Source organism: Neofelis nebulosa, chromosome 12 (genome assembly GCF_028018385.1).
Source record: "Neofelis nebulosa isolate mNeoNeb1 chromosome 12, mNeoNeb1.pri, whole genome shotgun sequence".
NCBI classification, from domain to species: Eukaryota; Metazoa; Chordata; class Mammalia; order Carnivora; family Felidae; genus Neofelis; species Neofelis nebulosa.
This window is the reverse complement of record NC_080793.1, coordinates 33,461,409-33,488,257: the sequence shown is the minus strand read 5'-3', so window position 1 is coordinate 33,488,257 and position 26,849 is coordinate 33,461,409. Positions and strand designations below refer to the sequence as shown.

The following is a 26,849-nucleotide window of genomic DNA, read 5'->3' as shown; positions in this document are numbered from 1 at the left end:
GCGCCCAGCCAGCTCTGCTCCAGCCCTCGCAGCAACGCACTTTCTCTCGCTCTGCCTCTAATGCTTCTGTGCTTGTCCTTCTTACTGCTGCCGTGCTCAGGACTGCCTTTCCTCGCCAGTGCAGTGGTAAGATCCAAATATGAGGTGTGGGCTCAGGGGGACGGAGGGAAGAGGCCGCTCTGCTTGCTTTGGCACTGCTGTCCCGGCTGCTTCTGGCCCCGTTGAAGGGGGACTTTAGTGTGGTCTAGCCTAGCACCTCAGGGGCCAGCGCTGAAGTTTGGAACCAGAGTGTTAGAGTGATATGGAAGGTCCCTCCACCTGGCCTTCTCTGTGCACACATATCTTCTAGGAAGCCTCCTGGGATAAGTAGATGGCTCTGCTGAGGATGGGATCTAGGGCAAGATTGGCCACCTGGCTACCCATCTCCCCAGTTTCCCAGCATCTGAGATAGCTTTGTCTGCTCAGGTTTGCACAGGATCCCGGAGTCTCGGGACAGAGTTCCACATGGAGACACGAGGCCTCTGTGTTGAGAGAGGCCTCTAATGTTCATACTTTTGTCTCTTTCCCAATTGCAGGCGTTTTAACGAGAATAAGGATTGTTAGGGAGGCAAGCCACCAAGTAAATTAGGAGCCAGAGGTTCTCAGAGGGGTGCTGTGTAGTAAGAGGTGGGGAGGACCTTGTCAGGCTGGTTCCTGGAGGGTCGGGGGGTGAGGATGTAGATCCATCGGTGTGGGAGCCCTTGAGGCTTGCAGGACACCCACCTGGACTTGTGTGTTGAGGGAGTAACCCAGAGAGCGAGTGCTCAGGTAGGAGGCCCCTGCAGTTTGTTCTCCAGAGACAGGTCATGTCCGATCAGCGGGACTGCAGGTACGGGATCGGGGCTGCAGGACCACGGGCCCATTGGAGCCTCTGGATGAGGCCGTGAGGAAGAGACCCGATTTCATTGAAAGGTTCTCTGAATTGCAGGGAGAGAAGGGAGAGCCAGGTGCCATCCTCACCGGGGACATTCCTCTGGAACGGCTGCAGGGGAGAAAGGTAATCATGTCACCAGACCCTGAAGGCACACATCCGCTTCAACGCCCCATGTTTGTTCCTGGCACCGACTGTGTTCCTCTGAATGACGAGTTCGTATCTCCCTGCTTTAGGGTGAACCTGGTGTGCATGGAGCCCCCGGACCAATGGTAAGCCAGACCATCTCTCAGCTGGGGCTGGACTGCGGGGCTTGAAGCATTTCTCATACTTTGGCTCCGTTAGATTGAGTTGTCAAGTTGTGAAAATAGCAAGGGTGTGGCAAATGTATGTGGATTAGGGTATGCTAATTGTAATCCAGTGAAAATCTCAGTGGGTTAGCACAGAAGCAGCTTCTCACTCTTGCCAAGCCCATGGTCATTGTTCCTAGGTGGGCATCTACCCCCAAGCAGTGATTCAGGGACCCAGGATACTTTTATCCTGGGACTCTGCCGTCCGGTGGTTTCCCAAGCCACACTGGCATCTTCCAGCTCTGCAGGCTGAGGCTGGGGAGGGGAAAGAGGTCATGAAGGATGATGAACATCACTTTTAGCACATTCCACTGGCCAGAACTCAGAAGTGTAGGTTAGCTGTGTGTCAAGGAAGGAGAGGAGAATCGACTGGTGCCGACCACTCGCGGGTATACCACATGCTTGCTAGCTGAAGATTGCCATTGTCCAAGGAACCCCTCAGAGGAACCCCAGAAAGTCTCTCTTGTTTCTTGGACCTAGTGTCTATGAGGGCTTGGGCAAGTCCATTTCTGTCTGGGCTTCTGTTTTCCCATCTTACAGAGGGCAGAGGTACAGTTAAAGGTATCAAGTTAGTACTAGATGATATGATAGGGCCCTTCTTGGCTTACTTGCTCTAGGAATCTGTAACCCATTTGGGCTGCTGAATGGTTTTTAAGCTCCCAGTTCTCTCAAGAATGAACTGTAAACCTCTCTGCCATAGAGTCCTCCCCAAGAACAACAACAACAAAATTCAGGTGTAAAATGTCCACTGTGGGTCAGACGCTGTCCTGATACTTCACACAGACCATCTCATGTCAGACTCACTGCTCTAAGAGGTATCAGAATTCCCAGTTTATAGACCAGGAAACGGAGGTCAAAGAGAGCGAGTAACTTGCCCGCTGTCACACAGCTTGTAAGTGGTACACTGGGGATTTGAGCCAAGCCTGTTGGAGTCTGTATCCAGGTTTTCCCCACTGCCCCCAGTAAACATTTCTTCTAAAGCATTTTGGCCTGGAGATTTGTACATGGGGTTTGTTTGGTTGAAGCTGGGCATCAGGCCTGAGGAGAAGGGACCTCACAGACACATGTCCTTGACAAATGGCCCATAACTTCCAAGTTGCATCCCTCAAAGGACCTTCTGAGGCCTTTGGCCCCTTCAGTCGGGCAGAATGGGTGCCCTGCAGAGGAGAAAGCGTGGGCTAAGACAGACTGGGGGAGTATGGTGCTAACCACTGGTGAATCACTTACCAACATCCAGTACCGTGGAAATATTCTAGGACTTAGCAATGGTGGCCAGCACGCCGCTTCAGATGGCCATGTCACTTGTTCCTACCAAAGCCCAGTGTGTGCACAGCTTGCCAAGCTCAGACAGCATGGGAGACCTTCTTCTCCTTCGCATGATGATGTCATATGGGCTACTTGTGGCCCTCGTGACTGGTATAGCTTACGGCGCCTTTACAAGCTCCCTAGAGCCTTGTTACCCGTGGCTCCTGGATCAGCATCATCAGCATCACCTGGGAGCTTGTTAGAAATGCAGAGTCTTAGGCCGCACCCTGGACCTGCTGGGTCTGCGTTGTGACAAGATCCCAGGTGACACCTGGGCACACTGACGTTTGAGAAGAGCTCTGCACTAGAACATACCACCAAGTGGCCTGTGCCCTGTTACTCCTTCTGTTCTTGCTTTTCTATCTTTAGGACTATTGTGGGCTGGGTACTTTACATACAGAGCCCGTTTTAACTCAGCTTTATTTGCCATTTTCCAGGGCATGGCTATATCTGTTAATGTCAGCAGGAAGAAGGGACTTGGAGACCCCAGGCTTAAACTAGTCATTCCCCTGGGAGGACGGGGCAGACCCAGCTACAGAAGTAGGAAAGTGTAGACTGGAGGCAGAGGGTGTTCTGGGAAGAGGTAGTGTGCATTGTACATATTCTGGATGCCAGAAGGCATAAGGGATCCTGCAGGAGAGTGGAACAGGGCAGTGGCTCTAGAAGCATGAAGACATAGAAAGCCAGCACTGGAATGAATAAGGGTCCACTGGTCAAAGACTCATCTGAAGAATTGAGGTGCTAGGCCAAGACTCTGGTCCTGAGAGACAGGTGGGAGCAAGGCAGGAGCCAAATCCCGGAGCAGGTTCTCAGGCTGGGCTAGCATGAGAGGCGAGGCAGGGCTGCGTTATTCCGACTGGGACGTAAGACCTAGGGCAGAGGTCCGTCTTCTAAGCTACCCCAGTACCCAGCTACCAGGGGGCTGTGGCCCTGAGCTACTGCCTCTTGCTCCTTCCTTAGCCCTGACTGAGAGGGTGGGGTCCAGAGTCTTGGGTGGGGTACAGCCTGCAGGAGGCCATGGGGTGCAAAGGGGTTGAATCGGTGGTCCCAGCTGAGAGCAGAGAGGTTGGGAGTCAAGGTTCCAGGCAGGTGCATACTTCACAATTGCCCGTTGTCCTCCCTCCTCCCTGCCCAGTGATTCATCCTCACCACTGCCCACGAAGGCAGGCCAGTGCCCCTCATCGCCCTGGCCCTTGACTTTCTCTTCTTTTCTAATCTGATACTTGTTTTGCCTCTAGGGGCCCAAAGGACCACCAGGACACAAAGGAGAGTTTGGCCTCCCCGGACGACCTGTAGGTGTCGCTGTTCCTCAGACTGGATGTGAGGGGAGGACACGTGGGCTGGGCCAGCTGGCGGTCAGTGGGTTTACTAAGGCATCTCCTGTGGGTTGCAGGGTCGTCCGGGACTGAATGGCCTCAAGGGCGCCAAGGGAGACCGAGGGGTCATGATGCCGGTGAGTGAGATGACCAGTGCCCCAGCCCCCCACTACCTGGGACAGAGCCCTGAGTCCAGTGTCCATGGGGGTGGCGGGGGGTGGGGGGCAGCTAAGAGAGTACCGGGTCCAGTGAGTGGGGCTTGCAGACAGAATCTTCAGGAATGTTTGTCTCCTTCCTCCATTGCCACTTCCAAAGATCCTCCAGCCCATCCCTGTCCTTCAGCCCACTCTCAGAAGGGTCTCTGCCACTGAAAGCTCCTTAGTGGAACATAAGCTTCCTTGTCCCGACCCAAGAGGAAGGGTGGGACAGCGATCTGGGTATGCTCAGGAAATCTGGTCTCACATCCCAGGCTCCTGACCCTGGGGTAATACCCCATCTTCCCGCTGTACACGGTCCCAGGGATATCACACCTCTAGGGGCTCAGCACATGTTTGTGAGTGCATATCAAAGGTAGGTCAGCTACTTAGGCAGAGCCTCACAAGGTGGCAGACACTGGGGGCATCAGCAGGGTCCAGGGTCTACAATAAGGACGCCAGTGTTTCTTGAGCACCTACTATGTACCAGACTCTCTACAAAGTCTACTTTTGTTTGCACCATCCTGTCTCTGCTCTGCATGTCCAGAAATCAGACAGGCAAGTGAGGACTGGCTCACACTCCTCAAGCACGCTGCGGCTACTAGGTAAAGCAGGCCCTCGTGCCTTCACTTAGGAGGATCCGTGCAGCTTCCAGGTGGGCCGGACTCCTCATACCTGTGGTCAGAGCCTCACCCGTCCTGCTGCAAGGTCCTGCTTGAGATCCGGGCTTGGAGGAAAAGACATTGCACAGCATTAAGGCCGCTGACCTGGCTTTGACAATAATGCCACTCTGTGGAGCAAGCTTGGGATTCTCTCTCTCTGCTCCTCTCCCACTCACACACTCCCTGTCTTAAAATAAGTAAATATTAAAGAAAAGAAAAAAGAAAAGAAAAGAATGCTGCTAGTGAACAAGAGTTTTGCATTTATTTTTGCATTTATGAGGCACTCTCTGAGGTACCGTATCAGGTGAGGGACCCTCCGGTCCCCACGCCACCTGCCCCTTCATAGCAGGGATGTGCTGGTAGAGAGGTGGTGGGCTCCGTGTTGGCTGAGCCCTTCTCTGGGAGGCAGAATCTGGGTTCCAGCTGTGTGGCTTTGAGCAGGTCACTTCCCCTCTCTTGACCTCTGTCTCCATTCGCAAACCAGGGATAGTGCTTGCTCCTCTGCCTCTTCCATGGGTGGCCGTAAAGATGCAATGGGGTCATGGATGTTGACGTGCTGTTTCCAAGTGTCAGGCCTCCCTGTGGGAGAAGTAGGCGACTTTAGAGGGTCTTCTTTCCCCGTTCCTGGAGGAAGTATCCCGCAGCCGCCCTGCACTCACAATAACCTCAACTCAGGAATGGCCTTTTTCTCCCTTCAGGGCCCACCTGGCTTACCTGGTCCTCCAGGGCCCCCTGGACCCCCTGGAGCTGTGATCAACATCAAAGGAGTAAGCTGGGTAGGGCAGGGGAGGGAGACCTTCAGGGGCTAGTGGGGAGTAGGCCCCAGACTGGCCTAAGCTGGAGTCAGGCGTCCTGATGGCCTCACTTCTCTTGTTCTCACTTCCTGCAGGCTGTCTTCCCAATACCAGTCCGGCCACACTGCAAAACGCCGGTAAGTAGTATACAGTCACTGCCCTGAGGAGCAGATGTTGGCATAGAAAGCGACTCAGAGAAGACGATCCGTCTTTGTGTTGAACCCCTTCAGTCCATCAGTGTTCTCTTTGATGTCTCCTATCACTTACATATAGACCCTTAAGTAGGTGGCTAGAAGCTCCCAGATAAGAGACCATGGCAATGACACATACTGGATCTTCTAAAAGGTGCACACACTGGCAGAGTGTTTCTTTTAATGCAATCAAAAAGCAATGTCTTTTGTTATTATAACCACATTAGCTTCACGTTTGGAGCAAATAGTAAGAAGTAAAATAACCCCCTTAAAAATACAGATAGGAAAATAAAGCAATTCCAATCAGTGTTCTTTGCGTTAGGAACTTTTGGCTAAAACCTATAAGTGAATGTGTGCTGTCCCTTCCCATCTGGTATGTTGAACAGCATACAACGCTGAGAGGAAGGACTCTCCCTCCCACTTTATAGTGAGGAAGCAAACTGGGACTGGGACAAGCTCACAGAGTTGTCCAAGGTTTCAGTACTGACGGAGCTGGGGTCATCCCTCGGGTCCCCTGACCACTAGGCACTGTGATTCCAAGGGGTCAGGCACGTGCCCGGTCACCCCAGCTAGGCAGTGGCACTGTCCCTGAGGTCTTGCCCATTTCTTTGGGGAAGCCCAGGGAGAGTGGGCCTGTCCCTGTGCACGGGCATTGGTCACAGAGCTGTACATGACCATTTCCTCATTTGTTCAACAAGTATTTATTGAGGACTTACTGAGAGCCAAGTACTCTGCTAGGCCCTGGAGATGCAGGGGTGAACTAGACGGGCGTGGCCTCTGTTCTCAGAAGTTTGCAAATTACAATTTAGAAAGGTTCCTTGAAGTGGCATAATTGATGCTTGTTGGGTGTGGTGTTGAGGCTCGGGTCAGAGGCTTTAAAATGACACAGTTTGGCTGAGTTCTGTCCATGTCGAAACTTTGAGGCACCCAAGTCTGCAGCCCAGGGCCCGGGAACTCTGGCATAGAATGCAGATGATATGACCCACTAAGACGTCCAGGGGGCCTGCTGGTCTATGTGAGGACGACATCAAGCCAGGTCATGTTTACACCGATCGCCTGAAGGGAAACATAAAATGTCAGTGCTGGAGGGACGCTCCTGAGATATGACTGCATTCCTCCTCCTTATCATACAGAAGGAGAAACCGGCAGCCCAGAGAGGCAAAGGGTCTGCTCGAGATTCCCGGAGAGTTTGTGCCCAAAGCCCCTCTCCGCTAACATGATTGCAGGTGTCATGGGACAGCACTTAGCAAATGTGAGAGTGTTCTAAAAATGTACTGCAATTACCACGACCTGTGCTAGGACCCTTTCCAGTGGCCACGACCTTTGGGGTCATGAGATCACAGAAAAGAAACCAAAGATGAGCTCAGAGCATTTTTGGTGAGCTTTTGATTTCACATTGCCTGGCTGGACACCATGGGGCTTAGGCATGGACATTTCCTGATCAGCTCTTGAAACGGACACTTGAAAAACAAATGCTTTCTGTCACGTCCATCATTCTATAAGCCCCTTCTAATTTCGGCCCCTTCCTGACACCACCATGATTTCTAGCCACATGGGGAGCGGAGGAACCCTATCAGCATAGCCACAGGATACCAGCTGGCCACTCCAGCCTACATCCTTAACTTTGAAATGTCTTTTCTGAGGGATTCTCATCTGTTCCCCCCATCTTCTCTGGGTGACCCCTGAGCAACTTGTGACCCTCCACCCAAAAGTAGGAGGATCCTGGTGCCAGAGGGATCATTTTGATTCCACATATCAACTGGGAAAAGGGGAAGTTGGGTATTAAAAGCAGGGTCTCCAGTGGCTCTGTTCTATAGAAAAGACAATGCAGGAATCTGGAAATGAACTGGGAAGGAATATTATCTAGGACAACTTAGATGCCAGACCCCTGGCACTTAATGGGGAGTCTAGAATAGCCCTTCCAACCAAATGATAACCCCCCCTTATTCATTACCACTACCGTTATCAGCTCCTGTTCATTATGCACATCCTTGGTTATACACCATAGCAAAGCTAATGGCGGTGTAGCCTCACACCTGGGTCGTCACTCACTGGGATGCTTGACCTCTCACATGAATCAATCCTAAATGATAAGAGAGCAGGCCAAGAGCGTTCTCGGTTGGCTAAATCAACACGGTCGGGATTTGTTGTCTTGCAGCTTTGGGCTTTCCCTTTGCACAGTTGTTCAACCAGTAGGTCTCACCTCCCCCCGCTGGCTGCATAATGGGCCCCCCCAGTTGAAGGCCTGGAATGCCTGTGCAATGAGGGCTCCTGGGCTTCTGGGGGTTCCAGAGCCAAAGAAAGGCCTGACTCCGTGACATCGTGCCTCCTACCACACACCCCCGGGACAGGGGACAGTGGCGGCTGCCTGTGGATGCAAACACCAGGACACGGTTGGCACCTTATGACCTTGCCTTTCTCTCTCTCCAGGTTGATACCACTCATCCTGGGAATTCAGAACTCATCACCTTTCATGGTACAGCTTCTCTTCTTCACCTTCTGTTTCTGTGGGACTTTTCCAGACCCTTGTAGCTCTGCAGAAGGTGGTCTCCACTCCCAGTGCTGGACCTAAGACTCATGGTGGGGAAGATCTGGCTGCATGTGGTGGGATCAGGGGTAGCTGAGCCAGCGCTGTGGGACTGAGCACCTCTCTTCGGTTTTGTCACACATCTGTATATTCTATACATCATGGCTGGGACTTCCAGCCAGCAGGAAGTACTCAGGTTGGCTGTTTATTTGTTAATTTGTTCATAAAGCATCCACCAAGACCATAGTGTGTGAATCTATCCCGTGCACTGGGCAGATGAATCCTACGCCATTCTTGCCACCCGGGCCCTTAGACTCCCTTAGATAGAACTATTTTAAAAATCATTCTAATGTAATATACCAAGAACTAATACAGGGAAGGGCTATGGGAGCTCAGAAGACCTTTGCTTCAAAGTGTTTTTGGACCAGCAGCATTAGCATCTCCTGGAGGCGTGTTAGAAATGCAGTGTCTCAATCGCTTCTCGGGCCTTTGGGCTAAGATCAAGTGTAAGATCCACTGCAGACCCGCTGAATCAGAGGCTGCACTTTAAGCCCCCTACTGTGTCTGCACAGGAAAGTGTGAGAGGCGCTGGCTCTAGGTATCCAATTAGTAAATGTCAGCAAGGGGCATAGGCCAGGAGACAGGAGTCTGCAGGGGAGCAGTCGCTCTGGTCCCCTGTCCCCACACCCTCTCTCCCTCTGTGTGTCGCTCAGACTGAGAGGTCTGAGCACTTGCAGTTTAAACAGGGAAAAGTCATTTTTTCCCCAATACTGACCTCTGGCTCTGCTCTGTTGTCCATGGCCCACCAGGCTGTGGTCTTCCTGATGATATCTGGCCCCGTGGGTTTTCTGTTGGTTTTGGTTACAAGGTCCAGACTGTTTCCACCCTCCATGCTCAGATCCAGTTCAAGGCTCCCCCTGCCCCTGGTGCAAGGGGGACCTTGGGGAGGCGGGGTAGAGCTGGATTTGCTGTCTCAGATCCCTGGTGGTTCCCCCATCCCCACGGGGCCACTCTGGGAGACAGGGGAGGGAAGAGACCTTTCTGGACAGGACAGCCCCTGGTGAGCCTGTATCCTGCTACTTACTGGTGGTTGTTACTCCCGCTCCGTGAGATAAGCAGCCACATCGGTGGTGGTGATCGAGCTCACCATCCCCTTCTCTGGGCTTCACCACTCCTGCGATCTCACCAGGGAGGGTGGAGGCACTGCCGCCCTGGCCCTGTGATTGCATCTCCCAGGGGACCCCCGGCTGGTGGCGTTGGGCCTCTGGTACTCACACTCCTCCCGTGCCAGGAAGCCTGAGCACCCAAACCCCATCTCTCAGCCTGAGAGCACTGCTGGGTCGATCTGTCACATCTCTTGGGAACTGGGAATTCGGAAATCTAGTGTCTACCCCACCCATCAAAGTGGGGAAAGGGGATTGCTTCCCTTTCCCAATGCTGAACTTCTAGAAGGCTCCCTCCGTGCCTCTCCCCCGCTATAAAAGAGTTGGAGAGAGAGAGAATGCTTCTCACAAATCCTGAGGGGTGGTGGTGGGGTCCACAGTTGGCATCCTTCCAACTTTGTGCATGGAATACTTCGCACCCTTACGGTCCTCTGAGGGAACCTGGAAGGTTCCCCTCCTCCCCTATCCCACCATGCCACACACACACACAGATGAGATGGGACTGGAGGCCTGACTGGGTGTTGAGCCCTCAGGCTATGTGCACAAAGCTGTCTGAGACAGAGTTAACTATAGCTTCTGCTGGGCCCCCACTGTGCATTGCTGGCACCTTAGAGACAGCACTTACTGCCTCCTGCCTACCCTTCACCGTGTCCATCTTCCCACAGAGACCGAGCTTTTGAAGGTCAGGAATTGCACCTGATGTATCTACCTCTGCCCTCCCCATAAGTTAGCAAACGATTTCATACCCTCAATAGGCCTTTGTTTATTGAGTGGACTTTGCTAAAAGGGCTCAATTTGAAAACTTGTCACAGAAACGTTTTATATAGGATGAAGGTGATTTTCCGCAGTATTTTTTTTTTATATATAAAATATATGCGTATTTGATGGCAGGTGTTAAAGGAGAAAAAGGATCCTGGGGTCTTCCCGGCTCAAAAGGAGAAAAAGGCGACCAGGGGGCCCAGGGACCACCAGGTATTTTATCTCTTGTTCTGGATCTTGCCTTTGATTTCTGTTCCTGAGAAATCCAGCTGAGCTAGAAAGTAAGACGGATTATATTACCACCCTGACCACAAGCTCCATGGAGTTCTAGAGAGACCCAATCATGGGTCCAAGATGGAACACTGTCAAAAGAGACCAGAAGTTCCTGTGCAAAGCAAGGCCCAAAGAGGGCCAGTGACACGCTCAGGATCCCACAGTGTCTGGGTTGTGGGGCCCAGCCAAGGACTCGTTTCTGCCTCCAAGGCCAGTGCCCACTCTGTTAGCTAAACCAATGTGGGGGCACTTCCACTGGGGAATAATGATGGATGCCAACTTGGAGAGTTTATTTTTGAATTTCTGAGATTACGGTGGTGAATTATACACAACACTTCTTTTTCAGGCCCTCCAGTGGACCCGACTTACCTGAGATACCTTCTAAACAGTTTGAAGGTGAGTATCTCTCTACCAGACATTTGGCCTGTGTTTCCAAGTTCTCGAGCTCACGGTATGCACTGGTTCACCTTACTCTTATTGAATGTTCTCTGCTTGCAGGGGGAGAACGGAGACAGGGGGATCAAAGGAGAAAAAGGAGACTCTCATGGTGACTTCTTTGTGTCAGGACCTCCAGGACTACCAGGAAGTCCCGGCCTGGTTGTAAGTAGTGATTTTTCCTCACCATTTTCCTCAGTGAGTCACAGCCTTCCTTTGACGCCCCCCAGTGGGACTAGGCAGTTGGAGAATCAAGGGTCTGTCACAGCACCACAAGCTGGAGGTACGAGGTGGGCATCGGCCTCTCTCCCTCGTATTTACTTACCAATAGGGATGTTGGCTGAGGACCATGGAGGAAAGGGAGCTGGCCATGGCCATATGCGTTCAGGTAACTTCCAGGTCATTAACCACGCTGCCTTATTCATGTCAACGGTGGAAAATTTGCTCAACCCAAGGAGTTACTAACTAATGGTGAACATATCAGATAATAAAGGCAGAATGGAAGGTGAGGGAGATATTTTTAGAGGGGCTATTTGATTCTTCTGAAATCTCACGAAAGAAGGAGCCCCTAGATAGGCTTGGTCTTCTTAGGACGCCAGGTTTCTCCAGCTCACAAGAGAAATTCAAGTTGTCTCCAGTGAGATTATGACCAGATCATGACCCTCAGGAACCAGAAGCAAACCCTGGTCCCGGGCAGAGCTCACCATGAGGGCAGACTCCAGCAAAGCCAGGAGACCAGGATTCTACTTCTATCTCTGCTGCTAATTTGCTTTGACACTTTGGACAAACCCTATCCCCTCTCTGTGCCTGGGTTTCTTAATCTGTGAAATGCAAAGTCTGGGCCCTCCCGACTCCAGGGCTCTCTGGGGTTGTATGCAGTGACATTGAACATAATGACTGGGTTGCTGTTCTTTAGGTCTTACACCTGAGTTGTGCCCAGATTGGAGGATAATGATAGCAATAGCTTGTATTTATTGACTTTTTACAAACATTCTCACACAAAGAAGAGCTGGGACTTACAGTGATTACTGGGACTTACAGTTGCTTTCTCTCTTCTGTTACTATGCTCTTGCCTTGACAGGGGCAGAAAGGGGAGACTGTCATCGGGCCCCAGGGACCCCCTGGTGCTCCTGGCCTGCCTGGGCCTCCTGGCTTTGGAAGACCTGGTTCACCTGGGCCACCGGGCCCCCCAGGGCCACCAGGACCACCAGCTATCCTCGGAGCAGGTTAGTACTGTGAATGCCATCCCTGCTGTTGAGCTCAGGGTCACCACATTGGGCAGACATGTCAGAGCCATACTGTATGACAGAGAGCTATTTCCAGGTTGGAGCTTTCTTTCTTTCCTTTTTTAAAAAAATTGATGTGTAATTCACGTGCCATAAAATTCACCCATTTAAAGTGTACAGTTCAGTGGTTTTTAATGTATTCACAAGGTTATGCAGCCATCACCTCTCTCTAATTCCAGAACATTTTCATCACCCCAGAAAGACACCCTGCACCAACTAGCATTCAGTCCTCTTTCTCTCCTCCCCCCAGACGTGGGCACCTGAAGATTTACTTTTTATCTCTCAGGATTTGCCTACTCTAGACATGTCCTATCAATGGGGTAATAACAATGTGTGGCCTTTTGTGTCTGGCTTCTTCCACTCAGCATCCTCCATGATGTATTATGTGTCAGTACTTCGTTCCTTGTTATGACTTAATAATCTTCCACTGTGTGGACATAGTACGTTTTGTTTATCCATTCATCAGTTGGTGGACATTTGGGTCGTTTCCACTTGTTGGCTATTAATAATAACACTGTAGGGATGCCTGGGTGGCTCAGTTGGTTAAGTGTCTGACTATTGGTTTCGGCTCAGGTCATAATCTCATGGTTTGTGAGTCCGAGCCCTGCATCAGGCTCCTCTCTCCCTCTCTCTCTACCCCTCCCCCATTCTCTCTCTTTCAAAAATAAATAAACTTAAAAATTAAAAAAAAAAGAATAACGCTGCTGTAAACATTCATGCACAAGTCTTTGTGTGGACATATATTTGCAGCTCTCCTGGGTGTTTACCCAGGAGTGGAATTGCTGGGTAGAAGAATGTATGTTCACTCTGTTTCATTGTTTGAGGAACTGCTGACCTGCTTTCCAAAGTGGCTGTGCCATTTTTGCGTTCCCACTGGCAGTGCACAAAGCTTCGAGGCTTTCCTTATTTTCACCAACACTTATTATTGTCCTATATTGTTTATTCCAGCCATCACTCATTCACGTGCAGTGATATCCTGCGGTGCCTTTCCCTGAGGTCTAATGATGTGGAACATCTTTTCATGTGTGGGTGGAAACTCCTTGACTGCTTTGTCAATGCCTGGCCCTGAAGGGACTTGAGGACCAGCACTGATTCTAACTCTAGAAAAACTCTCCTTACCCATAGCTACCTCACTTCCTCAAATAAAAAATGGGTGGGGGCCATTTGGGTGGCTCAGTCAGTTAAGCATCCAACTTCGGCTCAGGTCACGATCTCAGGGTTCATGAGTTCGAGCCCCACATCAGGCTCTGTGCTGACAGCTGGGAGCCTGGAGCCTGCTTTGGATTCTGTGTCTCCCTCTCTTTCTCTCTCTGCCCCTCCCCTGCTAATACTCTGTCTCTGTCTCTCTCTCAAAAATAAATAAAACATTAAAAAATTTTTTTAAAAAAAAGGAAATGTAACTCCAACTATCTTAAGCAAAAGGGAGATTTATTGGACGTGAAGGAGGTGAATCATTAACTTATGGGAGGGGCCGGCATGCAGCAGGACCTCAGGCACAGCCGGAACCGGGAACTCAACCCCTGTGAGGATTCTCTGGCCATCTCTTGTCATGGCTTCTCTCTGTATGCTAGCTTCGTGCTTCTTCACCACAGACCACATCCTTTGCATGATGGGAAATATGGTTACTGACAACTCAGAGCTTCCACAATCAGCTAGAAATCTTGGCCTTCCTTCTTGGTGTTAGTTTGTGAGGTCCTGGGGTGGAGGACGTAGGATCGAATTCTGTCTAACCCATCCTGGCCCAGATACCCAATCTTGGGCCAGTCACCTGTGGCCAGAAGGCGCGGTCACATAACAACGAGACAGTGCCTCCTGAATCCAAATGGTGGTAGAGGGGATGGGGAAGATCTCAAGAGAGGGTGAGGATACTAGTCCCACCAAAAAGGAAGGTGCTAGGCAGATAAAACCACAGGTGCCAACATAACCTTGAAGGATGAGCAGGAGTTGCAGGAGGGGGAAGGATATTACAGGACATGGAGAATCGGTTGTTCATAGCAGCTCTGTATGGGATGCTGCCCACGGCTCCTCGCTCCGCTGAAGGACTGCCCCTCACGTAATGCCCACAACCCACAGTTTACAAAATGCTCTCATACCAATTATCCCATTTAATCTTCACAGCAACCCCGGGAGGGAGAGGAAATGGATATTACTATAAAACTCATTTCATGGATGAAGACACTGAGGCTCAGAGAGGTTAGAGACTTGCTCGAGGTCACAAATCCTAGTGGGAGACGAGGCTGGGGTCCAAATCCAAGTCCTCTGACCCTCCCCTCACTAGACGTTCACCACCTATGTCGTGATTTTCAGGTCCTGTGCCAGAACTGCAGACCTGCTTACGTGACTTGGAAAATCTCGTACAGTAATTTTACTGGGACTTGTGAAAACATCCTTCACTGCCAAGAGCTTTGCAGATTTTGGGAGGTTACAGAGGTAGAAGGAGAGCACAGCCATGTGCATTGTTCTAGGGGAAGAGGGCACTGACTCTTCAAACGCTGAGAGCCCCTGGTTGGGTGCTATGTAGTGTGTATCTTTTCTCGGTTCTCACCTCAGCCCAGTGAAGGAGAAACGCTTGTTTACATTTCACAGGTGACGAAACTTTCGCTGCACTACCCCGCCCTCCTGCAGCCCCAGCACCTTTCTTCCTCTTTCTGAGCCTGCTGGCCTCTGTGTAGCAGTTACTGGCTTGTCTCTAGGGTGAAGTAACTTGCGTGAGTCAGGACATATTTGGAAACTCAGCGCAGACTGACCTATATAAACAACAGAAGCACCAATAATTTATTCACTTAAAAATCCAGAAGTCCTAGCGTGGCTTCCTGCAAGGCTACAGTCAAGAACCCCAGATCTTTCCCAAACCTGCCAATGTGGCAGAGTCCCAGCCCCCTACAAGATGCAGTTGCAAAGTGCAGAGCTCCGAATAAGGTGGTGAACACTCCCCTCAGTGACCAGCAGACATCTGAGGCACTTTTCAGAGAGTGTGCTTTTTTTGTAACTTGTCTTTTCTGCTTTGTCTTAGCTGTGGCCCTTCCAGGCCCACCCGGCCCTCCAGGACAGCCAGGGCTTCCCGGATCCAGAAACCTGGTCAGTGTTATTATCAATGTGTATTCTCTCTTCTGCTCTGGGTGGATTTACTTAGAACTTCAGCTGTAGCGTTTAGGGGCCAGCACACTTCTTATGTAAAAATTAGGCCTCCATGGCAATAGAATCGGTACAACTCCACATTCGGAGGGCATGTATTACCTCTGTAGGTGACTTATTAAGCAAAAAGATACAGACTACAAAACCATTGATGATTTTGGTTCCACGCTCCTGATCCTTAATTCACTAGACTGTAACAGGAACCGATTGTATTACATCAAAAAACATAAGCACGGGGGCGCCTGGGTGGCGCAGTCGGTTAAGCGTCCGACTTCAGCCAGGTCACGATCTCGCGGTCCGTGAGTTCGAGCCCCGCGTCGGGCTCTGGGCTGATGGCTCGGAGCCTGGAGCCTGTTTCCGATTCTGTGTCTCCCTCTCTCTGCCCCTCCCCCGTTCATGCTCTGTCTGTCTCTCTCTGTCCCAAAAATAAATAAAAAACGTTAAAAAAAAAAAAAAATTAAAAAAAAAAAAAAACATAAGCACGAGTGTAGAAACAATATGGCAGCAGGTCCTGTGCTGGTCCGATTGGCCCTGGGCAATTCAGCCTTCTCTCTCCTGCCAGAGGATGGCTCTTGCACATTCATTACCCTACACACCACTGGCGCAGGGGGGAGGTAGCACTCAGACCCTATTATGATGCACAGGAAGAGGGACAAATACCTCACAAGTATGTCAGGAGTCCTGGGAATGCTCTTGGATCTTGGCTGGATTTAACTGGAAAATTTGGCTGCCAGATGAAAAAACCGTCCAGCAGACGACGGAATTTTGATATCTGGTGCCTTTGGGGGATTTCCGAGCCATCTTGCTGCACAGAGTCATTATTTTCAAGGCTAGGTGAAAATTAATTTTTTATAATCTTTCTCAGTTGAAACGAAAAGTAAAAGCTCTCTTGGCCTGATAATTTCTTTAAGACTTGATGCTTTTCGATAGATTTCTGCAGCTTCTATGTCTGCTCCTGGATTTGCCAAGATGGATGTCTAACCTTCGGCCATTTCCTAGACAGAGAAATTGCGGACCGTGATTTTCTATCATGTACTTAATGTTACAACTACCCAGCTGGGCAAAACGGATTCAAAACTTAACTGGCATCGCTCATTGGCTTGCCTTTCTTATTCCAAATGAAAACAAACTTGAAACTCTTTAAGGAGTAGCATGAGGTAAACGCAATTAATGTCAGTGCTGCTAAGCGGCTCACACAAAGGAAGTGGCAGAGCTGACCCGCGACTTCGCTAATGCCAAGACTCCACAAAGATAACTCTGTTTACAGCTTTTTAATGTCTTTGCGCTCACGGAATGTTATCTTTCTGTTCTCATTTATTTATTACAGTTTCGATTTATGTTCTAAGCCAACTCATGTTTTCGTTTCCTCGAAAAGAATATCATTTGGTTATTAACCAAGGTACATGTCTCTCTAAGGCACAGTGAGCCTTTTCATTGGCTCTCGGGGGATGGCGCCTGTTTGCATTTGCAAAGGCCAATTTTTCAGATGGTACCACCGCTCTAATGGTGACTGCACTGTCTGGAATTTAAAATTTCCTGACAGGTTACGGCATTGAGCAGCATGGATGATATGCTGCAGAAAGCACATTTGGTTATCGAAGGGACGTTCATCTACCTGAGGGACAGCACGGACTTCTTTATTCGTGTCCGAGATGGGTGGAAGAAATTGCAGGTAATTTTTAAGCTTCTCTTAACAAAATGCCTCCAAATCCCCTCTTAAAAATAACAACCGACCCCTGGAAGCGCCATTTTTCTGTTTTGAAAATAGCCCAACAGTTTCTAGCTGATGTCTCATTTTCGATGTCCTGTTTTCCTTAAGCTGGGAGAACTGATCCCCATTCCCGAGGACAGCCCGCCGCCTCCTGCGCTCTCCAGCAATGTGAGTGGTTGCCCTGCCTGACTTCTCGCTCCCTCCCTCAGCAGCAGCAGCTTCTGATTCCCCCTTGCTGTCCAGAACCAAGCTCTCCAAGCTCTGGCCAGCCAGCTCTGCATGGTTTAGTATCTGGTGGAAGCCCAGAGATTGCCAAGTGCCAACAGAATGTTCTCGTTAGTAGAGCAGAGGAAGAACTGGACCCAGAGGCAGGAGAGCTGCTGTTTCCACATCATAGCTGAATCCTCTTGGGCAAGAGGCTTGCCCACTCTCAGCCTCAGTTTATTTACCTGTGAAATGATGGCCGGCATAAGCAATCTAGAAGAGCCCTTTAATTTTTGCACTCTGAGACTTCTTTGCCTGAGAACATTTGCAGCTTCCATTGTCCCTTTTTCAGCCCCACAGCAACCCTTTGAGGCAGGCCTTGTCATCCCCATTCTGCAGCTGAGGAAACCGAGGCTCTGAAGAGTTGACTGTTCCATTAAGTGAATGTGTTGACTATGAAACATGGGTCTTCCTCTTCCTTGGTTCAGTGTTCTCTGTAAAAGATTTGAGAATATCCCCTCCCTTTCTGAGGATCATTTCTGCATGGGGACATGAAACTCTTGGCAATTAAGAGCGGCCCCCAAAACAATGGCAAGCTATTTAAAGTATCTATTCAAGAGACATCACTCTTGAACCTCCGTGTACTCTGAAGAACAGTTTGAATGCTTATTCAGGACTGTTTGTTTTCGTCTTTCCCATAACAGCCCCATCAGCCACAGCCTCCACTGATGTCTCTGTCAAGTGTCAATTACCAGAGGCCTGCAGTAAGTACAATTCATGCATTTATCCTGCAGATGTTGAGCTATGTGTCTACTGTGTGCTAGGCCCCGTGCATGGTACACAGTTTCCACCCTCAAGGTGCATCTAGACTAGAGAGAGGGGCAGACAAAAAAACAGGTAGTTACAGTAGTGTGGTAAGTCATTGGAGCGAGGCCAACACAGGGGGCTGGGGGTGTGAGGAACATCAAAGAATTCTGGCATCTTTAGAGGGGGTGACCTCTACACTAAGGCCTAAAGGAGAGCTGAGAGAAGGAGAGACCCAGGTGGGGGGAAGAGAGCGGGCATTTGAGGCAGAGGGGATTTGGAACAGAGGGAGGCAAGAGAGAGAAGTGTGCTTTTGTGTAGTTTTAAGTATGTCAGTCTGGCCAAAGAGGCAGAGCTCAAGGTAGAGAAGGGAGAAGGTGAGTCTGAAGAAGGCAGAGACTTGTCATTGAGAGCTGGTAAGCCAAGCTAAGGACTTTGACTCTTCCAGTGGGCACTGGGCAGCCACTGAAGGGTCTTAAACAAGAAAAGCGTCTGTAAGATTGGCATTTGAGAAATTATCTTGGTTACAGTGTACAAATGAATTGGAGGGAACAGGACCAGGGGCCCAAAGACAGTTAGGTGGCTGTTGTTTTATCTGAACCAGGATCACAGCAGTGAACATGTAGAAAAGTAGGAAGATTGGAGAGAAATTAAGGAGATAGGAGAGTGACAGATTAGGTCACTGGTATGGAAACGGGGCAGCAAGGATGAGGGAAATCAGGAATGATGCCCAGGTTTCTGCTTGGGTAATTGAGTGGTGCTGGTTTCCTTCCCAAGGATCATTTTGTTACCAGAATTAAAATTCTGACTCTTTTCCTTCACTAGCTTACGTGAAGATTTTGTTCAGATAATTGCAGGAACCTCCTGGCACTCAATTGCAGGAAGTACAACTGGGTCTGTGGACTCTTGTCCCTGCTATTAGTCTGCTCCTCTCCCTCTACAGACCAGCTCCTGCAAGGGTCTTTCTTCCCGCCTCCCTTCCGCCCCCACCCCAACGCGCAGATGTAGGTTACATCCACAAAGCTCGCACACACCACTTTGGGTTGCCATGGCGCTGATCCTGGCCTCCGCTCCATGTGATCTTGCAGCTGCAGAGCCCAGTGCTACCTCACCCCATTCAGAGTCTGGGGAGAGGTAGTCTACATGGGTCCTCTTGGGCTAATTGCCCACTCCCAGCCAGATCAACAGCAGCCAAGAGAAGGAGATTGAATGGGACCTAAGGCCACTCTTTTTAGCGAGCGTTGTGGGGACATTTTCGAAAAACAAGCCACGGGCTCGGCAGCCACCAGAAATGGGTTTCCTGTAGTGCTGCTACTTGTCAGGCAGGACCTCATCCGGGGCCCAGTGAGTGCGGGCACCTGTAGGAGACCTGAGTGGAGGCCACCCGGAGGGAGGCAGATAAGGGGCCTTATCTGGAGATACAGATCTGGGAGTCTTCAACCGAGCCCTGGCAATGGTGAGGGAGGGCGCTAGGATTCCCAAAAGAGAATCTGCACCCTGAGAAGAGTTTGGACTGTGAGAAGCAGAAGCAAAAGGAACTGATGGAAGAAACGTGAGAACAAATAGAAGCCGTAGCCAGAGAGGAAGAAAGAATGCCGAACAAGGTAGAAGCCAGCCGCGTCACATGCTTCCAGGAGGTCCATCAAAAGAACTAAATGGTGTTCTCCAAAGTTAGAAGCCAGAGAAAAGCATTTCTGGAGCGTGAGGGGATGCCAACGAGATTCCCTCTGCTTGAGGAATAAATGGGAGGTGAGGTGAGGAAAGAGAGGCGTGTGTAGGTAACCCTACCAAAAGCTCAGCCGTGAAGGGGAGAAGTTAGGGCAGTGGCTGAAGGATTTTTAAAATAACATTTTATAAATTCTAAATTAATCTGTATTTTTAGAACATTTGGATGATAAATAAAAAGAATGGAGAAGGAAACGGGACATCGCTGTAACTTTACCAAAACTACAACCATCCACAGAATCACCCTTTTAACATTTGACTGTTGAAACATTCTTGTCTTCATAAAAATGATAGTGTGTTCGTCATAAAAAATGTTCTGGCACTTAGAGAAATATAGACGTAAGGGCACCAAAGCCCCCAGTCCCACCATTCAGAAACAGCCATCATTCCAGACAGTTCTCTATGTATTTTTTTAAGGAAAGAGAAGTGGAGACAGGTGGGATTGGAGGCATGGCAGGGAAGCCCTGTGCTCACCTCTGCACCTTTCCTAGGTGTCCCCTGGTATGGAGACACCATCCTCCTGTGACTGCCCTTGGGTGTGGCCACCAGAAACCCACTGGTTGGAAGATGATGAGACCAGAGGGCCTCTTGCCTCAGGTGCTACAGTCTGCAGATACATGGGAGGGGGGAGGACAGAGTTTGTATGTGAGACTACAAGTCTGGTGGCCTGGAGGTGGTCGCGGTGAGTGAGCAGCATGCTGTAGCCCCCTCCCCATGTTAAGGGCTGCTGCTAGGAGGGCTGCAGGGGAAGTCTTGTCTCAGTTGGAAGGGGTGGTGTGCTTGACCTGGACCTCTATCCAGCCTGGTGATACAGGCAAAACAAGGATGAATAAAAAGGAGGAAATTGGGGGATGTTGCGAGCTTGGAGTCTGTTCTCTTCAAAATGGGGCAGGAAGGAGATGGTGAAATGGAGAAGAAGGTCCAGAGACGGGCAGGGACTGCGTGGAGCAGTCTGGATGTTGTACTTCACGGCAAGCTGTGCCCAACCGGGTGGATGCTGGAGGAGCAGAAGAGTGCCAATATGGTGGCACTTGGGGCTGGGCCACAGAGAGGCTTGGTGCCTCAGGTCTCATTCAGACCTGAGAGACAGTGCAGATGTGCGGAGAGAAACACCGACCACCTCCCACCTCGCCACACAGGGCTCATTTGCATGCCCTTTGGTTTGAGATCGTTTGAAATATTTTTCTTTTCTGGAGACTTGGGCACAGGGTCTGCACCAGCCCTCCCAGCTCTATGCTGATGAGAGGACAGCCACTCCTGAGATGACATTGAGGAGGGAAAGGACCGCTCCTGGACACACGCCACAGAATGTATTATTCCAGAGGGCACAGCACAAAGGCCAGGAACGAGGGATGGGTTTTGAGGGAGGAAGTGTGGGAGAAAACAAGACTATGGAAGGGCTTTTATTTTGGCTGCTGACCAAAGTGGCAGGAATGCAAGGCTAGAATTACTGTGCGACCCCTAGTTTCTAAAAGGGTCTGCCCAGCAGTCTTAGCAATAAACGTCATGACCTTCTCCTTTCAGTGCCTTTCCCTCTGGGCCTCTCACAATCAGCCCCAGGCCTACTGGGGAAGTAGATGAAAGGGCAAGGTCAGAAAGCTTGGTGTAGCTCTGGGATCCAGGACCAGAGCCATTCAAAACCCTTCTGGAAGCTGAACTAGGACATACCCAGAAGCTTCCAGCAAATGGCCTGCACACTAGATTCAGATCTCTGAAGTGCTCTGTTTTGTTTTGTTTTTTGTTTCATATATGGAAGAAATTTCCACCATCTAGAGCTGTTCAGAGAGCTGAAGCAGCCTGCCTGGGATCTGAGCTCTCCTGCCTTGGAGATGGTCAGGCTGGGGCTGGAATGCCACTGTCAGGTGGAGGCTGAATATGATGATCTCTAGCGCCTTCCATCCCAGCAAGTCTGGGATTTTACTAGGAACATGAGATGGGTGTGGGGGTTGGGGTTTGCTTTTTAACTAACTGCACTGTCTTTTCTCTCACTTCCCTTTTTCAGCTGCACTTGGTTGCTCTGAACACGCCATTTTCTGGAGACATTCGAGCTGACTTTCAGTGCTTCCAGCAGGCCAGGGCTGCAGGACTGTTGTCCACCTATCGAGCATTCTTATCATCCCATTTGCAAGACCTCTCCACGGTTGTGAGGAAAGCAGAGAGATATAGCCTTCCAATAGTGAATCTCAAGGTAAAAATAAATATTCTTCCCATTGTCTCCCAGGCACACTGGTCTCCACAGAGTCTGTAGGCAACTGCCCCTTCCTGACATCATCAGAAGTGTGCTGGTCCGAGACCTCACCTGCCTCTGATTGGCTATGTGACTTTGGGTGGGTCCGTTTAACCTCTCTGCGCCTCAGTTTCCTTGTATTTACAGTGGCCCTTGGACAGTACGACTCTTGGGGCAGACAAAAGGAAGGAATAATGATCCCCTCTTTCGCTTACATAGCTCTTAAAATGTTTACTGTATATCCATTATCGTAACAGTACTACCAATAAAAGAGGGAGTTGTTCTTTCCTCAGGTTGTCAGATGAGGAAACTGAGGCTCAGAGGGAGAAAAGAGTTCGCCCGGAAGCCACTGCCAACAAGAATTCCTTTCCTTGACTCGCAGTCCAGGGCCGTCAGTTCTGCCCAAGGCTGCTTTCTGTAGGGCATTGACTGGATGGCACCAGAGAAGAGCTACTTAGCACTGGTCCCAGAGCAGAGCCACGTCATCCTGCACCCTACTTTGGTCCTCTCCACATATCTAAGCTGCCCAAACCTGCCAGACATTTCTCTGCCCCCTTTCGCTGGCCAGGCAGGGCCTTGTAGGCCCCCTGTTATTCCATGGAAATTGCCGGCTCCTTTAAGGCTACAGAGGGACAGCTCAGTTACTGCTCAGACCCATCCTGGATCCTGACCTCTCCCCATATCTCAAAAGTGCTTTGAGACCCTTAAGTCCCTGTGACCCCAGTGCTCCAATTTGGTAGCTTGAGGCTAGCAAGTTCCATCCTGACCCCATAGCTGGCACTTTCCATCCCTTCTCCTGAGGTTCTCTTCTGCCACATTCACCCAAATTGTTGGTATTCTTGGCATACAAATAACTGAAGGCAACTGGGCTCCTTCAGGAAAAGAAGTAAGAGATTCATCTCTGTATCACCCACAGTGTAGATTGACACAGGCCTGGCGCAGATTTGGAGTTTGGTGTATATGTATAAGATTTTTAAGATAAAAATTAGTGAAGACGTGAAACACACTTTGGTTGGGGAGCAGCCTTCATACACATATGATAAGAGAAATTACCACAAGAAATAGGACCATAAAACCACAAGGGTTCAGGGATGGATGATGAACTCAAACCACAAACAGCTCCTGAACTCCCACTCTGTCCAGGCTCTGGGATTGGGGCTGGTGGCTTTGGTGTGAGGTGGTGTGCGGGCCTTGAAGAATGAATAAATAGCCAGTCCGTTTGCAGGCTGATGGCAGAAGAATTCCAATGTAGCATTTCTATCTCCATAGGGCCAAGTACTTTTCAATAATTGGGACTCAATTTTTTCTGGCCACGGAGGTCAGTTCAATACACATGTTCCAATATACTCGTTTGATGGCCGAGACGTGATGACAGATCCTTCCTGGTAAGTAAGGGTAGAAGCCCTCAAAGTATATGGGGCTATAGACCGTTTTAAGAGACATTCTAACAATGCGATGCTTTTACCAGCTGCCCCTCTGGGCTGTTGCTAGACTGAGCCTCAGTGAGCCAGCTGAGGGCCATGGAGAGAGTCCTGGCCTTGCAGCCAGGGGACCTGAGTCCAGTACCTTAATAAAGGACCTTTCCAGGTTCTCCCACTCTCTGAGCCTCAGCTGCCTCGTCTGTAAAATGGTCAAAATAATCACATCTATCCCCTAAGATTGCTGTGAGCATCAAATGGTAAGTATGAGACTGTCCAACATGCAGTAGGCACTCGATACCTGGTAAGGAACGCTGTTCTTAGTGACCCTTTAACCCTGTGCTGTGGGAGCTGTGCTCTAATTCTTTCAATACGTGTGCTCATCAAGATCAGAACGAACTGGCAAAGCTTTCCTCAGTGTCTACCCTTTGCCAGGCCTGATGCCCCCCCTGAAAGGCACAGTAATAAACTACATGACCCCATGCCCTTACAATGCTCATGGTCTACAGGGGAAGACAGACACGAACCAGCTACAATTCTGGACAGAACACTGTGATTGTAAAATGGAGAAACAGATAAAGATGACACAAGCACAGAGGAAAGATTTGTCCTTGTTTGGGGCGACAGTTAAGAGGGCTTCCTGTAAAAGGAAGCATTTAATGGACTTTGGAAGATGAGAAGGGGTCACTGATCTGAAAATGAGAGAGAAGCTACTCCAGGCTAAGAGACCTTATGAGCAAAGGTTCAGATTCACAAAAGGGGAGAGTCTGATCTGAGAAAGTCCAAGCTGGGTCTGGTCGGAATACAGGATGTTCAGCTAGCCGAAAAGAGCAACTTTCCAAGTGGTGGGGTCTGACCATGATGTGGGGCCAGACCATGAAGGACTCAGGAGTCTGACTTGGTTCATTACGTAGGCCAGTTCGTTCACCGATGGGATAGGCCACAAAGAAGTGACATGTCAAAAGTAACGTGACACAATTCTTTTGCAGGCCCCAGAAGGTCATCTGGCACGGCTCCAGCACCCATGGAGTGCGTCTTGTGGATAAGTACTGTGAAGCGTGGCGAACCGCCGACATGGCTGTCATGGGACTGGCCTCCCCACTGAGCACAGGGAAGATTCTGGACCAGAAAGCATATAGCTGTGCTAATAGGCTAATTGTTCTGTGTATCGAAAACAGTTTCATGACAGATGCTAGGAAGTAATGACCCTCCAATGATTCTTAAGAGTTTTCCAATTTTTCGTATGTGAAGAGCCAACACTGAAATCGAAAATGTTTAAATGTTGTAAATATTAATTTTTTATTACACATCCGTCACAACAGCAGCCAAAGAAAACATACCTCAATACACTCAAAACTGAAGACATAAAGGACTCAGATCAAAAGTAAAATCTGATCCATCTATCGGTGCTATAGATTCTGCAGGAGACCCCATGCAGTGTGAACACATCCCAGCACGGTTAAGAGCGAGTTGAAAACAAAGGCCTTGGCTTTCTGCCCACTGCATCCTTCAGAAAGTAATTTCTTCCTTTAACCATTGTTGTTGAGTGTAAGATGTCCTTCATGTTTTCTCACAAAGTCAGTGTTTAGAAATGTTACCCTAAGTTATGTGCAGACCAAATGCTTTATTCTTCATACATCCATAATATACATCCGTCCTTTGCTGTTCATACAGAGACACAGAACTGCTCAAATGATCCTATTTGTATTTTCTGATATTACCAGACCCTAATGTTTATTTCCTAAAATATTTTTGCCATCATGCTTTAGGAGTTTTAGATTTTTACACAATATTTTAGTATGGCATCTGTTTATATAACTCCAACTTGCTGGAAAAGGTTAAACTCCAAATTATCTGAAACTAGAAAAGAAATAATGTGTAATGACTACCTTTCCCTTGGCAGGCCCTCCCCACCCTCTGCCCCAGATTTTATGACTTTCGCGGGGCAACTCTCGAATTATAACGGCGTTGAACAAACAGGTTCATGAGGATGAATTTTCTGAGACACATATATCTTTGTGCTATATGCTTTGATTTTTTTTCCATGTAAGTGAACATAAAAACGTCTTTTCCAGGTGCTTTCTTCTGTTTGACTCTTTTCCCCTAGTTCCTTTATTCTCCACCACTGATGTGGAAGTGGCCCTGGGGTGGGTTTGCTAACCCTGCCCCTGCTCCACAGCCCTCGGGAGATGATCAGAGAACAGGAGCATTTCCCGTCACGCTCCTCCACCCCTGCCTGTTGTCTCCCACTTGGAGGGCGCAGCATGGGGTAGGGCAGAAGGACCCCAGCGAGGAAAACAGGGTGAACTATGACTGTTGCAGTGCGTGACCTTGGGCAAGCCCGCCTTGTTTTTTCAAGGAGGTTGGGATAAAATAACCATATCAGCTCCCAGTAATTAAACATCAGACTTATTATAAGGCCCATTTACCTTTCTTAATAACCCTGCAAGGTAGGTATTTTTAGCTCCACTTTATAAATGGAAAAAAAAAGTTAGGGCTCAGGAAGTCCCTTGTTTCGGGTCACCCAGCTGGTGAGTGGTAGGTCTGTGTCAGATCTTTGCGAGGAGCCACTGCATGAGGCCGCCTGTCTGCTCCCTCCAGCTCTGAGTCTGTGGCGCTCTGGCTCTTGGCTTGACCCTGCAGAGAAGCAGAATCACCAGGCACGGGGCATGCTGGGATACTTCCTCCCATTCAGCTGGGCTGGCCCAGAAGCTCTGCAACGTGAATCCACCCGAATAGTCCTTGAGGTAGGAAGGAAATTGAGGACAAAACAATAAAAGGAGACAGCCCATAACCTCACTTAGGGGCTTCCTAAGTGGAAGAGTGATGAGAATCTCTAGTGAGTCATGGAATAAAAGACAGCTATAGGTTGGAAAGCCCCAGAATTGGATTGTTGAGGACCAGCCCATCCACCAAGTGAGTGGGGGCTGGGTGGTGCCTGGAACAGACAGGAACAGAGACAGGAGAGGGACAGGAGGCCCCTGAGGTCATGAAGTGAAGATGGCATCCATTTTAGTCCGAGCCCACCATGGGCCTGGGTCACAGAGCAGGCAGGACAAGGTGGGAGTCCAGGGAGAGTGAAAAGGAGCAGACACTCCCTTCTGCTAACTCCCGGAAGGGAGGTTGAGGTGTATGCCCTGGCTTCCCAGTCCTCTTTCTCCATGGGAGTAGGTATACCCAACCGGCTCTCCTGGAAGAGGCCCTGAATCAACCCCAGCCCTTTCAGTCTCGGAGAATGATGGTTAAAATCCTGGGCATTCAAGACCTTTCAGTGAACATCAGCTTTCCTGTCACTTGCCAAAGGCTACCAGCCCGGTCTCCTCATGCTTAAGTGAGTCACATAGGCCTCTGCAAGACCGTTGCTCATGGCCCACCCCATCCTGGGATAGCCATCACCAGTCTACGTCTAGCCTCGCCCGCTCGCTGATAGCCAGTGCAGACTCTGCTTCGTCCTCGACAT

At 49.7% G+C, this 26,849-nt stretch overlaps 1 protein-coding gene across 2 annotated transcripts in view; it reads left to right on the top strand.

Moving 5' to 3' along the window:
- The window catches only part of COL15A1 (collagen type XV alpha 1 chain), a 109,423-nt gene extending 83,956 nt beyond the window's left edge, over window positions 1-25,467 (top strand). For both annotated transcript variants that reach the window (XM_058694788.1, XM_058694787.1), the window contains 18 exons: window positions 968-1,036; window positions 1,147-1,182; window positions 3,804-3,857; window positions 3,959-4,018; window positions 5,436-5,504; window positions 5,627-5,668; window positions 8,153-8,198; window positions 10,304-10,384; window positions 10,791-10,840; window positions 10,943-11,044; window positions 11,961-12,105; window positions 15,179-15,243; window positions 16,844-16,972; window positions 17,120-17,179; window positions 17,920-17,979; window positions 21,747-21,932; window positions 23,241-23,356; window positions 24,379-25,467. In XM_058694788.1, coding sequence (XP_058550771.1) covers window positions 968-1,036; window positions 1,147-1,182; window positions 3,804-3,857; window positions 3,959-4,018; window positions 5,436-5,504; window positions 5,627-5,668; window positions 8,153-8,198; window positions 10,304-10,384; window positions 10,791-10,840; window positions 10,943-11,044; window positions 11,961-12,105; window positions 15,179-15,243; window positions 16,844-16,972; window positions 17,120-17,179; window positions 17,920-17,979; window positions 21,747-21,932; window positions 23,241-23,356; window positions 24,379-24,592 — 1,584 coding nt within the window. In that variant the 3' untranslated portion in view covers window positions 24,593-25,467. The remainder of the gene's footprint in view (window positions 1-967; window positions 1,037-1,146; window positions 1,183-3,803; window positions 3,858-3,958; window positions 4,019-5,435; window positions 5,505-5,626; window positions 5,669-8,152; window positions 8,199-10,303; window positions 10,385-10,790; window positions 10,841-10,942; window positions 11,045-11,960; window positions 12,106-15,178; window positions 15,244-16,843; window positions 16,973-17,119; window positions 17,180-17,919; window positions 17,980-21,746; window positions 21,933-23,240; window positions 23,357-24,378) is intronic.
- Window positions 25,468-26,849: the final 1,382 nt, after the last annotated feature.